Below are 14282 nucleotides of genomic sequence, written 5' to 3' on the forward strand. Positions count from 1 at the left end.
TCGGTATACAGCACTTACTCGGTATTACCTGTATCCTCCGGGGTTTGGTTAAATCCAATACCCTCCTCAACCATATATATATATATATATTTATATATATATATGTATATATATATATATATATGTATATATATATATATATATATATATATATGTATATATATATGTATTTATATATATATGTATATATATGTATATATATATATATATATATATATATATATATATATATATATATATATATATATATATATATGTATGTATGTATATGTATATATGTATATATGTATATAGATATGTATATATATATATAAGTGTGGAATGGAATGAAAGCGTTTGAAGATGCCAGGATAATGCAAGCAAGACTCGAAAGATATTTAAGGAAGAATGTAAAGATCGAGAAGGTGAATGATAAGGACCTTTTTGTGTGCATAGTCTGTGACAGACCATGCCTGTCTTCGGCTGGCCTCAAATCTCACCTGCGAACCCATGGAAAACAAACTTCAACCAACTATTCTGACTATAAGTCTGTGCACACGTTTGAATATTGTGTATGCCAGAAGGCTTGCAAATCCAATGGGGGTCTTAAAAGACATGTTAAGATCCACAATGAGCAGAATTTATCTGCAAGTATTGGTGGTTCAAATCAGAGGTGCAATCTGTGTGGGTGTTTTTTTCAGAACATTGTCTGGTTTAAAAAGCCACATCAGACGCCATGAAGGGGCTAAGGTGTAAGTACAGGAGGTGGTCAAACTCTGTGTAAGGAGTAGACAACCACCACCACCACCACCACCATATATATATATATGTGTGTATATATATGTATATATATATATGTGTATATATATATATGTATATATAATGTATATATACGTATGTATATATGTATATATATAAGTGTGTGTGTGTATATATATGTATATATATATATATATATATATATATATATATATATATACACACACATCTTTATATATATATGTGTGTGTGTATATATATCTATAATATGAATCCCTTTCTGTCTGCTTGTGTGTGTGTGTGTGTGTGTGTGAAAGATTATAATGGCCATAGTTTCCAACTAATTTTCTCCGAACTGGGAACATATATTATCTATGTTCCAAAGATGGTTTTAGATTCTTAAAATTTTTCACATAATGAGTAACGGGCACCCTGGGTATGGAAAATACCCATTCCTGGATTATGTAGAGAATGGAGGCAACTCTTTGTGAAGTAACTTTCAGAAATTGATTATCTACCTTACATCCATTGGTCATAAAAAAAAATTTTAAGTTTTGCTTTTTATATTAGATTAACGTCTTTGAAAGTTTTTTAAATATCTACTTCCAGTTTTCTAGCGTCATTGATGTCTATATCTCTCAATCTATATCTTTCTATCCATCTCTCTCTATCTATTTTTATATCTCTCTATATCTCTCTATCTATATCTTTCTTTCCATCTCTTTCTATCTCTCTATCTATATCTCCCTATCCACCTCTATCTCTCTATCTCTCTTTTTATTTACCAATCTTTATCTATCTTATTTGTCTAACTAGCTAGCTCTCTCTCCCCCCATCTCTTTATATCTCGCTCACTCTCTCTTGTTTTCACTTTCATTTTTCAGACACTGTTGTTTTCAGTTTAAGTTCAGTTGCTATTGTATTCTCTGTTAGTGTTCAATCGCTATTTACAAACAATAACAACAACAAATTACTGACAGAAAGAAGTTCACAATTACTGATGAAAGTAATTTCTGTTTTCTGTACACTTCATTAAACTCGCCTACAAATTTCTTATTTAATTTTGCAACATTTTGTGTTTTTTTGTTGTTGATTGAATTACTGTTAAAAGTAAGTTCATAATTTACTAACAAAAGTAACTTCAAAAATTTCCTTTAAATTCGTACACTTAGTTAATTTCCACACACATGTAACAAGAAAACTCTTCACTCATCCTACCCCAACAGACCAATCTACCTCTCCACATCTCTTTTCTTCCTCACATTTCCTCCTTCATGCACTATGCCTTGCTCTTACTCCCCAATCCTGTCCTCACGGCCCTATTCTTCTGTATCATTGCTATTCAGCAACCTACCAACACTACATACCCAGGCTTTTGCCACTCACTTCCCCCTCCACAATCTTCAATCACACTTCCTTTGCAATATCCTGCCACTTATAATGTTTGAACTTCAAGGGTATGCCCTGGCACTTGCCACCATCTATATTTCTCTCTTCCTTTACTGAACTATCCGATTTATATTCTGATCCCCGTCCCTTGTGAGTATGTCCAACATTTTGTCACCATCTCTATCTTGCTGTCTCTCACTCACTCTCTCCTTCTCCTGCATTTCCCTCGGGTTGGGTAACCATGTATTTCCTTTGCGGTAGTGCACCTGTTTCTGTCTTCATTCCTGATTTTCCTCTCTATCTCTCTCTCTCTCTCTCTCAGGCTGGGTAACCTTGTACTTCCTCTACAGCAAGACACATGTTTTTGTCTCTTTTCCCCTCTATAACATTTCATCATCTGACACAAGATTGTCTCTTACAATGCCCCCTCCCCTCTTGAAAGTTTTTTGTCTTTCTGTCAGTGCAGGTGCCACTTAAAAGCACCCTGTCCTGTAAAGTGGTTGGTGTTCAGAAGGGCATCCAGCTGTAAAAACTTTGTCAAAACTGACTGTGTCTGTGTTTGTGCCACATAAAAAGTACTAAGTCCACTCCGCTGAGTAGTTGGTGTTAGGAAGGGCTTCTAACTTTAAAAATCCTGCCAAAACAGTCACAGAAATCTGGTGAAGGCTTCTGCCTGGTCAGTTCTTCTGAAACTGTCCTACCCATGCTAGCATAGAAGGCGAACGTTAAACAATGATGTTGATGAGGAGGAGGAGGAGGAGGAGGAGGAGGATGACATATACACAGAAAGCATCACCATTGAAAAAAGTATAAACATATGTAGGAAATGAAGTAAGGAGTTTGAGGAGCAGAAGCCCTTCCCAGGAAAAGTAGGTTTAGATAAAATTTTATATCTATGTATGTATAAATAGAGGTATATTACTCCTATGTAAAGAAGTAAAAAAGAAAACAAGTAAATTACACCAGAGAGTAGAGATAGATAAAAAGTGACAGAACCTGAAACAATAAGAGAAAGAAGCATTTATGAGGTTCATAGAAATTATTCTACATATGGATCCTAGCCAGACTGTGCTCTACAGGGTTGGAACATATGGAAATCTTGAAATTTTTGTAAACTATTCTATTCGTGCTCACAAAGAAAAAGTGGTTATTTCTTGGAGTCTGTAATGAGAAAGCTTTTACATTTATCTTTCTTCCAAAACTGTCAACTCTGAAGAGCACAGGATTACATTATCAGGCAGTTATCTAACATCCCATTGAATGCACTGTGTGAAACTGATTGGTCAATCATAAAAGGGCGTTGCTCTTGCACAATAATGCAATACCATATATTGCCCAAGTCACGGAAATTTTGTCTCATCCTCCTAACTCTCTTGGGCTTACTCCATGTGACTATCATCTTTTCAGACAATTACAATATTATCTAGAGAGTAACTATTTATCAATTGTGAGGTTAAAAATTATGTTAAATGTTTCTTTGCTTTGAAACCTGAATAATTCTATGCTCAAGGTATTGGCCATTTGCCAAATAGAGGGGATTATATTATCAATAATGAGGCGAAATATTTTCTTGATTAAATATATTAAGACCAAAAAAGTGTTTGCTTCTTTCCTATCTTGAAATTTGACAAAACTTTCTTTCCAACCTTGTATAAACATACACACACACACACACACATTTATGCATGTGTGCACATGCATTTTATTTTTGTTTCTTTTCTTTACTGTGTTTTATAACCTCTTAAGATTTCTTTCTCTTGAACACACAGTCTCTTTGAAAAGATAGACATTTTGCCAATCGTATTTTTGATTGAATGCTCCAGAAGTAATTGAAATTCCCTTTGTATATGTATAGTTAGTTTGATGAGTACTGTTCATGAAACTCTTGGCCCTTGAGTAACTTTTCCAAATTTCTGCTAATTAAAAATATACAAAAGCATATGTACATATGCATACAGACATGATTAAAAAAGTATTCAATAGGTATAGAAGAGTTCAGGCATTCATTCAAACCTAAAGAAAGTTTCGTTCTTTCACAATACTCGGTCTTTCATATTGCATGTATGTATATGTACATAAATGTATTAATTCAATTAGCTGGTATTATGTTCTATTCTAGATATCAATGAATGTTCCATGTCAAATGGTGGATGTCAACATATTTGTAAAAACACACCAGGAAGCTACCAATGTCAGTGTAGACCTGGTTATAAACTTAGCAATGGTAAAAAGTGTATAGGTAAGTTATATATTATCCATCATTTTTTAAAAAATCTTTTGTTTACATAGAAACATCTCATTAATAAAGGTATGTCTTTTATTACTCTGCTGGCCTTGTTTGTCTAACTTTATGGTTCCTAAAATGCAACTGCATCTTTAGACTTAAGTAGATTACTAAAGATGAAAGTGAAAATATTACCTGAGAGGTTATAGAATAGCAGCTATTATATCAAGTTAATGTATAGAGTGATTTATTTTATTCATCAATCACAATGAGAATTTACTAAACAGTGTTGTAGTTAATAACTGACCTTTCTAAATTACTATCAATCTCTGAAAAGTTGATATCATGGGATCTAATTCATCAACACTGTTAATTAATATAACTGGAGTAAAGTAGTAACTGATTATTGAGCTTTAAACAGTTTCTATGTCTCTATACAACTTTGAACTGCTAATTTTGCATAATTAAATTTATTAATCTTGTTCAATTAAGTAAATCTAAGTCTTGTAATCAGATCCCAAATAATTTGTGAAATGAATTGTTGGAATGGTGAAGTATAAATTTGGGGAATTGGAGCTATTGTGATGAACATTGGAAACTTTTCTCTGAAGTTGTCTGCTAGGTACCAAACAAGTTACAGCTATTTGTTGTGCAGTACACAGTGTCATTGTATAATGGAGCTACTAATGAAGCCAAAAATTTTGAATCTGCACTTCTGGAGTGATGTTGACAAAAGGTTAGTTTTTACAGTGAGAGTAGGAACATGGAGGTTCCATGATGAGATTGACTAGAAGCAAAGGAACTGCAAATCAGATATTCATGTATGAGTGGGGCAGGATTTGGGAGAGATTGGAAATGTAGTTTGATCAACTTGGAGAAAATGGATGTTGTGACATGTTGCATACTGGAGAAGTTGAGTAGTAGAGTAGAAGGTGAATCGAACACAGTTGGTGGATGGGCTGTAGTGGACAATGGTTTAGAACCTGCAATGGTATCCTGAGCCTTTTTGCATTTTGTTAATCCAGGAGGTTTGAAGGAAATATATCTAGGTACATTTGAAAATATGAAAATACATTCTTTTATAGAAAATGTCCATCTGCACGTGTCTGTGTGTGAATTATTTTCAAGAATTTCCTCTCCTATGGTAATTTTTCAGATATAAATGAATGTGCTAAAGAAAATGGTGACTGCCAACATAACTGTCTCAATTTAGTTGGAAGCTACAAATGTTCCTGTAAATCAGGATACCAGCTTGTGAACAACAAACAGTGCTCTGGTGAGTATGTACCTCTAATTTTGGAATCATCTTAGTTGACAGATGTCATCATATTTATGAAAATAGTTTGGATGATTGTGTGTTTGAGTGTATGAGTGTGGGGAGTATGAGTGTGGGGAGCATGTGTGTAAGTGTGGGGGGGAATGTGTGGGGTGTCCATATCATCACTGTCGTCATTTAATATTCACTTTTTCATGCTTCCATGTGTCAGACAGAATTCGTTGAAGCAGATTTTCTATGACTAGATATCCTTCCTTTCACTTGTTTCCAAACAAAGAAACATTTTTCTATACCTAGATATATTTTTCCTGAAAGTTTGGAAACACACAGCCCTGCTTGTATGATATTGATGCTCATTTACAACCATCACATGATATCTAGACACACACAAAGACGTGTTTGTGTGTGTGTGTCTGCTGTCACTCCCTGTGCCCCAAGCCATTCCTATATCTCTCACCATCAATTACCACAGTAATCTCTATCCCATATCTAACCATCTTTCCACACATACTTATGAAACTTCTCTGCCCAATCCTCTGTATCACTTCACCTATATTCAACTCCCATTGTACCTTGAGGATGTCTTGCACATATCCACCATCATCTCTCTCTCTCTCTCTGTCTTTCTCACCTTTCTTTTCCAAATGAGGTATTCTTGTATCTTTCAGCAGGACACCTATCTCTATTCCTCTATTATTATTATTTTAACCTTTCATCAACTGGCATAAAGTCACTTCCGTCAATACTATTCTCTTTCTCAGTCAAAGGATCTTTGTCTTGCATGTTTCTTGGTGATCTTACCAGTGCTGGTACTATGCAAAAAGCACCCAGTAAAATCTGTAAATTGGTTAGCATTAGGAAGAGCATCCAACCTTACAAACAGGCAATAGAGCTTAGCACAGTCCTCTGGCTTGCCAGCTCTTGTCAAATTGTCTATATGTACGTCTGTACATTTTTGGATTGTTACCGTTGTTGTATTTGTTTTTACTATTCCCCGGTATACTGGGAAATAGGAACTGTTAAATTTATTTCTGTGGCCATTGTGGCATTGCAGTCTTTTTTTAATTTTGTGTAAAATTCGAACTGTTTTAAGTTGTTTCAGACTTTGTTCTTGTGCCCCGCCCCTAGTGGGGGTGGGACAGGAACTAGTATCCTCTATTAGAGGAAAATTTATAGGCTTCCACTTTAAGTGGAAGCAATAAGTTCTGTTGAACATTTTTTGTAAACTTTGAAAAGCCATTGTAGGCTTTATTTTTGTACTAATTAATTTCAACTGAATATGTCGGTCGAAATTATTAAAGAAAAATGCACTCTCGAAGAGAGTGGTGTTAATGTTGGTGGAGGTGCCAACACTGTAAAAAAATTATCGGCAGTTGCTGCAGTGGCAACTGAAACCATAGAAATTCCAGTAGAAAAACTGGAAGAATATTTTGGAAGAATGAAGGAGGAGGACAGTGATATTAAGATATCATCCACCTCCAACGCCATAGAGACAAAAAGGAAAACAGCAATGTTTAAATCTTACTGTCCAGAGAATAAATGCTTTAAACATTTTGAAGAAGACAAAATAGAGAAATGCCTGGCCCCTATGTGGGAGGACATTGCATACATTGTGAGGGGGAAAGGCATATGCGACAATTGAAGTCAGGTTTGCAACCGAACAGATGGCCCATGGGTACTCTGTGAGCCCCCTGAAAACAAAGGAGGTGGTGCTTCTGCCAACCTACATGGGGAGGCGCACTTCCCAGTGCCACCAGATATCGTCCCATGTGAAGTGATGACTGCCCTGTTGTTTAACAGGACAGAAAAAATAAAATTTTTGCAGAACTGACTGGGACAGAGCATTTCAGCCATAATTCATGGTGCACCAGAAGATATAGAAATGCTTCCAGAATGGGTGCTTGTGAGTGAGAATGTGGCCCTTCGAATACAAGAGGAAGGAAAAAACTCACCTGTTATGAGTGCAGAAAGAAAGGCCACATTCACCTTGACTGTGAAGAAAGAAAAAAGAGAGAAGAAAAGAGAAAAAACGACAAACTTGTACAGACACCAGGCCCTACATCTGAAAAGACAACTCCAAGCCCACACACACACCAGCCCCCACAAAGACAAACACTCCCACCAGCTCTGTTGCACTGCTGGCCCCCAAACAAAACAACGAAAAGACCCAACCCCTGCACACACAAGCCCCTACAAAAACAAAATTGCCCATTCCCTTGAAACCTGAGGCACCTGTTGTAGAAAAAAACACAACTCCCCCAGACAACACCATGGAGGTGGCTGACGGGGAGTTCATGACAGTTAGGAAACAAACACATGCACCTTCCCCACCCATATCCCTCACAGGAAAAAGCAGCACTTCATCCCAAATAACAAAAAAAAAACACCCCAACGCCCAAGGGAAACAAAAAGACAATAAAATTTTGGTAGATTACAATGCTAAAGACATTTACACAGATCAAGTAATCAAAACCCATTGTACGACCAAAATATGCCCTCAACATAGGGGTATGGATGAGAGGTGTGCCTGGATAGGGGAAACCCTATGCAGGCAGCTGAAGGAGAGGCATCTGACGAACATCAGGAGGATTATAGCCCTGCCCTGCTACTTGAAGAAGGAGAAGAAAGGGGCTGCCTCACATGTGGTAAGGTCAGTCCCAACATCACCAGTTAAGGGTAAGTAGAACCCTTGCTTTTTTTCCCATTGTTTTTAATGGCTGCACTTAACCATGGATGTTTGAATGTGCGTGGTCTGAACTCAAAGTAGAAGTAAGCCTGTTTCCTCGATGACCTCAGATCACATGATATGCATGTGATGGTTGCTACAGAGACCAAGCTGGATAGTCTACAAACCTCCTGAATGGCTATGAGAAAATCATGTCTCCTGGCCAGACCGGAGGTCAAGGTGGAGTAGTTGTACTGATACAAAAAGGCTTGGCTCTGCAGATAACTACAGTCTATGTAGACTCAGAAGGTGGGCTGGTCATCCTTGATGTGATATACAGCAATAAGGCCTTCAGGTTGATCAGGATCTATGCACCTTGTGCTAGAGGATTACAAACTGATTTTTATCGGTGCCTAGAGAACTTTATTCTGACGTTGAAGACATTAGTGGTGTTAGGAGACTTTAACGCTATCGTTGACACACGCATCGATAGCGTTGGCTCGACTGGTAGGAAAGCAAACTCACGCCTTGTAGATCTGCTTAAGCACTTTCAGCTAGCAGATCATTACAGGTTTGACCATCCAAACATCCCAGAGTGGACCTGGATTACTGGTGACGGAAGGCCCAAGTCTTACTTAGACAGGATAGTGATAAGAACTAGAGATAAAGATAGTTTTAGCTGTTCCATAGCTTGTCTAAGTAGCTTACACTGACCATAGAATGGTTAAGTGTAGATTGGACATAGATAGTACAGTTAAGAGAGGATCCGGCTACTGGAAGCTAAACAAGTCTATTTTGACTTGCGACGCATACCGTAGCCAGATTAAGGAACTAGTACAGAGGGCATTAACCGGTGCTGTGATTAATAACAGGTAGTGGTTCACCCACAAGAGAGCCATCTGTTTCGAGTCTGTTAGGTTTAGCCACCAGCTAAGACTAGATAAGGCTAGAATAGAAGGGCAGTTAGTTAAGGACCTAGAGGAGGTGTTGAGGTTGGACTCTGCATCTCACATTTTGACAGCAAGAACGGCCTTGGACCGTCACTTCAAAGGCAAACATGTGGGGTGCAGAGTTCGGGCTAAAATGCATGCATTGGGCTGTGAGGGAATTAATGCTGCCAGATGGGCCAATATGGTAGAAACCTAGTGTAGCAATGATGCCCCAATAAGGTCTCTTGTTGATGACAATGAGAGTTCGGTCGAGGGACAGGATGAGATGTGTGAGGTACTTTACTTTGCCGAGTTGTTCGGAAGGGGTGGGACGCTGGATCACAGTGAGGCCCTTAAGGACTTCCTGTCTAGTAGCTCGCATCCATCGGGATGAGAGGCTGAGTGCTGTGAAGAGCCAATCACGGCCGAAGAGGTGATCAAGGTGCTAGGCGAATGCCCCCCGGGAGAAATCACTGTGTCTCGATGGTCTACCCTATGAATTTTATAAAAGTATGCCAGACTTGTTCGGGCACCTTTTGGCCAGCGTCTACACCAATTGGCAGCAGAATGGGAGAATTCCCAAGTCTGTGACATTGATCAGGAAGGACTCAAGCAAGGGGGACGAAATAGGAAATTTCAGGTCCATAACTCTGTTGAACAGAGAGGTAAAGATTTTGGCCAAGGTGCTAGCGAAAAGGTTGGTGCATGTCATGGACAGACTTGTAGGGGAAGTGCAAACGTGCACTATCCTGGGCAGGTTTATCCATGACAATCTCCATCTTATATGCTACTCCTTAGAGAGGGGGGGGGCACTAGTACATTTAGACCAGTCTAAACCATTTGATAGGGCTGCCCATCAGTACTTGGTAGCGGTCCTCGAGGAGGCTGGCTTAGGCACGACCTTCCGCAGTTGGATTGCTGCATTGTACAGCGACATCGAATCTGTTGTGAAAGGGAATGGTTTCTTTTCGAAGCCATTCAAGATCGAGCGCTCAGTGCGTCAGGGGTGTCCCCTATCTCTGCTTTTGTATGTATTGGCTCTTGAGCCATTGCTGTAGAAGTTGGAGGCACTAGGGGGCGTGCTACATGATCTATGGTGTGAAAGAGGAGCTACGGTGTATGTGGATGACATCTCCATCATTGTGGCGGATGAGGGCCAGCTTCCAGTGGTGAAAGGGACCATCAAAAGTTACGAGACGGTGGCAGGAGCAAAGGTTAACAAAGGCAAGTCAGTTGGTTTGCAACTCAGCACCTGGAAGGGCAAGCCAATGGCGTCCATTAACATTGTGGGGCGTTGGATGGAAGGTCCTGTTAAGCTGATCAGAGTTTGGGGTTGGTCCAGACCTCCAGATAGAGAAAAATTGGAGTGAGGTTGCCAGCAAGGTGACTGCTCTAACCCAGACCTGGTCTGGGCAGGCGTTATCCTTGCTAGGGAGGGTGGAGGTGGTGCAGATGTTTATAGCATCAGTAATCACCTACCATCTGACCATGGTGCTTTGCCCCGATTTGTGGCCGAACAAGTTGGAGAGAATCCTTTTCCATTTTTTGTGGAAGGGAGGAAAGCCACTTGTGAAGTGCTCTGTCTGCTGCCAGAAACCACTAAAGGGTGGTCTGAAGATGCGAAAATTCACGTTAAGGTTGAGGCACCTCTGGCTTTACTTGGATACAGAGTAGGTGTGGTCACTGCATGTCCAGTTCTATCTTCTGCAGTTAACGTCCTTAACGGACATTGGTACATGGATCAAGCAGAGTCCTAGGCTGGTGGACTGGCAATTGGAGTGCCATCAGGCACTTCAGTTGCTTCTTGGGCGGGCAATGCCGGCAGCAGGAGTTCCACCGTGAATTTTTATAGCGGGTTTGTGGAGATTATGTCCGAAGACCCTGGGCTACAATGAAAATCTGTTGATCAACCTGTTCTGGAGAGCTTTCGGGTCAGGGTATCTGGATAATTGCCAGAAATCTGTGGCTTGGCAGTGCTTCCATGCGGCATTACCTGTTCGCAATAAACTGTCAAGGCACAGAAGTGCCGTCTCACCAACATGTCCGAGGTGTGGGCAGGACAGGGAAACCATCTTGCACGCATTTATAGAGTGTCCGGAATTAACAGGACTGATAGCTTTCGCAGAACAACTGTTGTCATCAATGGGAAGAGAACAGCTATCGGCTGAGTCTATCATTGAGATTGTGCTGCTTCCTTCCCTTAACAGGGAGAGGAAGGCTTGCTTTTTCTCCGTAGTAGCCAAACTGAAAGAAACAGTATGGAAGATGCATGTGAAAGGAATAGTGATGGGTACCTTTGTATCTGGCCATGGGTACCTTTGTATCTAGAATAATGATGGGTACCTTTGTACCACCTCAGTAGTAAGATCAAGCTGGAGAAGAGGTACCTGTCACAAGAAGGATATGATAAAAGATGGAAGCTTGTGGCAAGAAAGCTGGGAGAGATTGGCACCAAGTGGAGCCCCGGAAAAAAAGCAAAGGTTCTACCCGGGTGGTCGGGTGCCTTTCATTCAGGAGATACATTGCATGTGGCAATGTGATATCATCGAACTTTTAAATTTTTACTGTAATTTTAATCTTAATTTTTAATCGTAATTTATCATTCATAAAAAAAAAGAACTTTTAAATTGTAGCAGCTTCTTCACCCCTTTTACGTTTGTCTGTCCTTGTTTGTCCCCTCTTTGTAATGCTTGTATAGCAAATATTTATGAAATAAAGAAGTTTGCTTGGTAACCACATGGCTCCGGGTTCAGTCACACACACATACATATATACATATATACATGCATGCATCCATGCATCCATCCATACATACATACATACATACATACATAGTTATCATTTTCTTTCGAAACACAACACATAGACAGCTTAGAAGTGCTCAAGTCAAACCTGAGGCATTAGGTAAGTATAATGGACACAATAGAAAAAGTTCAATTCGGGCAATCTATGGTTAATATATATCTATACAGGTTTAATTAAGATAAAAAATAACAATTGTCCAAGCTGAAACATATATTGATATATTGGAGATATAAAAATATAAAAATATATGAATACTAAAAATATACATTGACATATAAATATATGGATATATAAAGATAATAGCAATGGAATATAGATAAAAATAATAATGGAATATAAATAGAAAATTTTTTTTTTAAATTAAAATATGGTATTCAGACAATAATAGACACTAAAAAGAGTTTTGGGTTACATGTTAGAAGAAAATAAGGTATTCCAACGATTGTTTCTGGGGTTCATTCATCTAAATAACAAATGAATCTTAAGATTCATTTTCAGAGAATGTCTCCTTCATCAGGGAAAAATGATGTTTATGCTAGATATGTGTTCAGATTTTTACTATTCATAGCCACTTTAACATGGCTGTCCAATCGAGCAGACTCTACTGTGATGTTTTAACCCCAAGAGGACATCTCTAGCTGGTTAATGATGCAAAGCTGCATCTGATAAAATTGTGAGCAAGAAAGTGAACCCCTACCATCTAGCAATAGAACCAGTAGACCAGTCCTGGTTTCAGGCTATTTCTGCCACTCCTCATCTACTAGAGATGACCACCAGCTTGCTTCTGCATACATATATATATATATATATATATATATATATATATATATATATATATATATATATATATATATATATCTATATATATATATATCCCCTTCAACCTTGCAAGAAGGATATGCACAATAGTGTCAGAACAAAATATCAGAGAACTCAAAAATACCCTAATTGACAGACACTACCCAATTCAACTCATAGAGGATGGTATCAGACGTGCAACACAAATCGACATAGGAAACTTGAGAAAAGTTCAACACAGCAACACACATTCCCCGAAAATACTGCCATACATATCCACATATAACCCCAGAAACAAAGAAGCCTTCACCATCATCACCCAAAATTTACCAATGCTACATTAAGGACCCCAAATTAAAGGAAATTTTACACATACATAAAATCATTAAAAGCTACAAACAACTGAAATTGCTAAAAAGATCCTCACAAAGGCAAAATTATTTTCTAAAATAACAAATGCAAAAGTGAAAAAATGTGATCAACCAAATTGCGCAACATGCCCAAACCTTCTAGAAGGATCAGAATTCCTTTTCAAAGAGGGTCAAAAATTCAAAATCAAATTTGACTTTACTTGTGCTTCAGAAAACCTGATTTATGTCATAAGATGCTCAGGCTGCCACCAAAGCTACATAGGGTCCACAGGATTATCGCTCAGACACAAATGCACTCTGCATCGACAGCAGATTGCATCCCCAGAATACAGATTGATACCCTTGAGTGAACATAATGAGAAATGCGCAAAACAAATTCTACCACAATTTGTAATTTTTCCATTCTATCAATGTGCCATTGGAACACCAACACAAGTTAGATTAAATAAGGAAACCTTCTTCATTGAAAAATATAAGCCAAAACTTAACCATTTCTAACATTTTTAAATAAGGAAACTCACCTCATTGAAAAAAATATAAAGCAAAACCACTTGTAACATTCTATTCCTTCCAAACCAAATCATGTTAAATTAATCAAACCTAGTCATCCCCAACATTTTTGATTATCTCCCTTATACCGGAAAAAATCCCTGATTACCTTCCCCTATCTGGAACTCCATATTTTACACCATAGTGAAGACATGATACGATATAGTTAAAGAAATTTGAGAAATTTGAAAAGAAAATACGAAACCAGTTATTTCTCCAAAAACAATGTTACTATACTCAAAATTTTATAACATTTTACTAACATAACGATTCAAATATTTACTTTAACCATATAACACAAGCGTTCTGTAGTTTTTTTTCAATTTTTTTTGTCTTTTATACATTCAACCACGTGCTTTCACATACCAACTCTCTCACCTATATATACATATATATAAATATATAAATTTGTACATATGTATGTATATATATATATATATAAAAATTTGTATATATGTATGTATGTATATACCTTCCCACTCCACCCCATCCAATTCCTTACACCCACCACCCACCCCTACCCACATACCCCACCCTA

The 14282-nt window shown here is 38.1% G+C and overlaps 1 protein-coding gene across 7 annotated transcripts in view; it reads left to right on the plus strand.

Moving 5' to 3' along the window:
* The window catches only part of LOC106879572 (uncharacterized), a 650101-nt gene that overhangs the window by 76960 nt on the left and 558859 nt on the right, over positions 1-14282 (plus strand). For all 7 annotated transcript variants that reach the window (XR_016242266.1, XR_016242267.1, XR_016242268.1 and 4 more), the window contains exons 7-8: positions 4247-4366; positions 5508-5627. Coding sequence is in view for 2 of the 7 variants with exons in the window: in XM_089353939.1 (XP_089210065.1) it covers positions 4247-4366; positions 5508-5627 (240 nt within the window). In the remaining 5 variants the exon portion in view is untranslated. The remainder of the gene's footprint in view (positions 1-4246; positions 4367-5507; positions 5628-14282) is intronic.

The sequence above is a fragment of the Octopus bimaculoides genome, chromosome 6, assembly GCF_046866305.1.
Source record: "Octopus bimaculoides isolate indiv1 chromosome 6, ASM4686630v1, whole genome shotgun sequence".
NCBI lineage: Eukaryota > Metazoa > Mollusca > Cephalopoda > Octopoda > Octopodidae > Octopus > Octopus bimaculoides.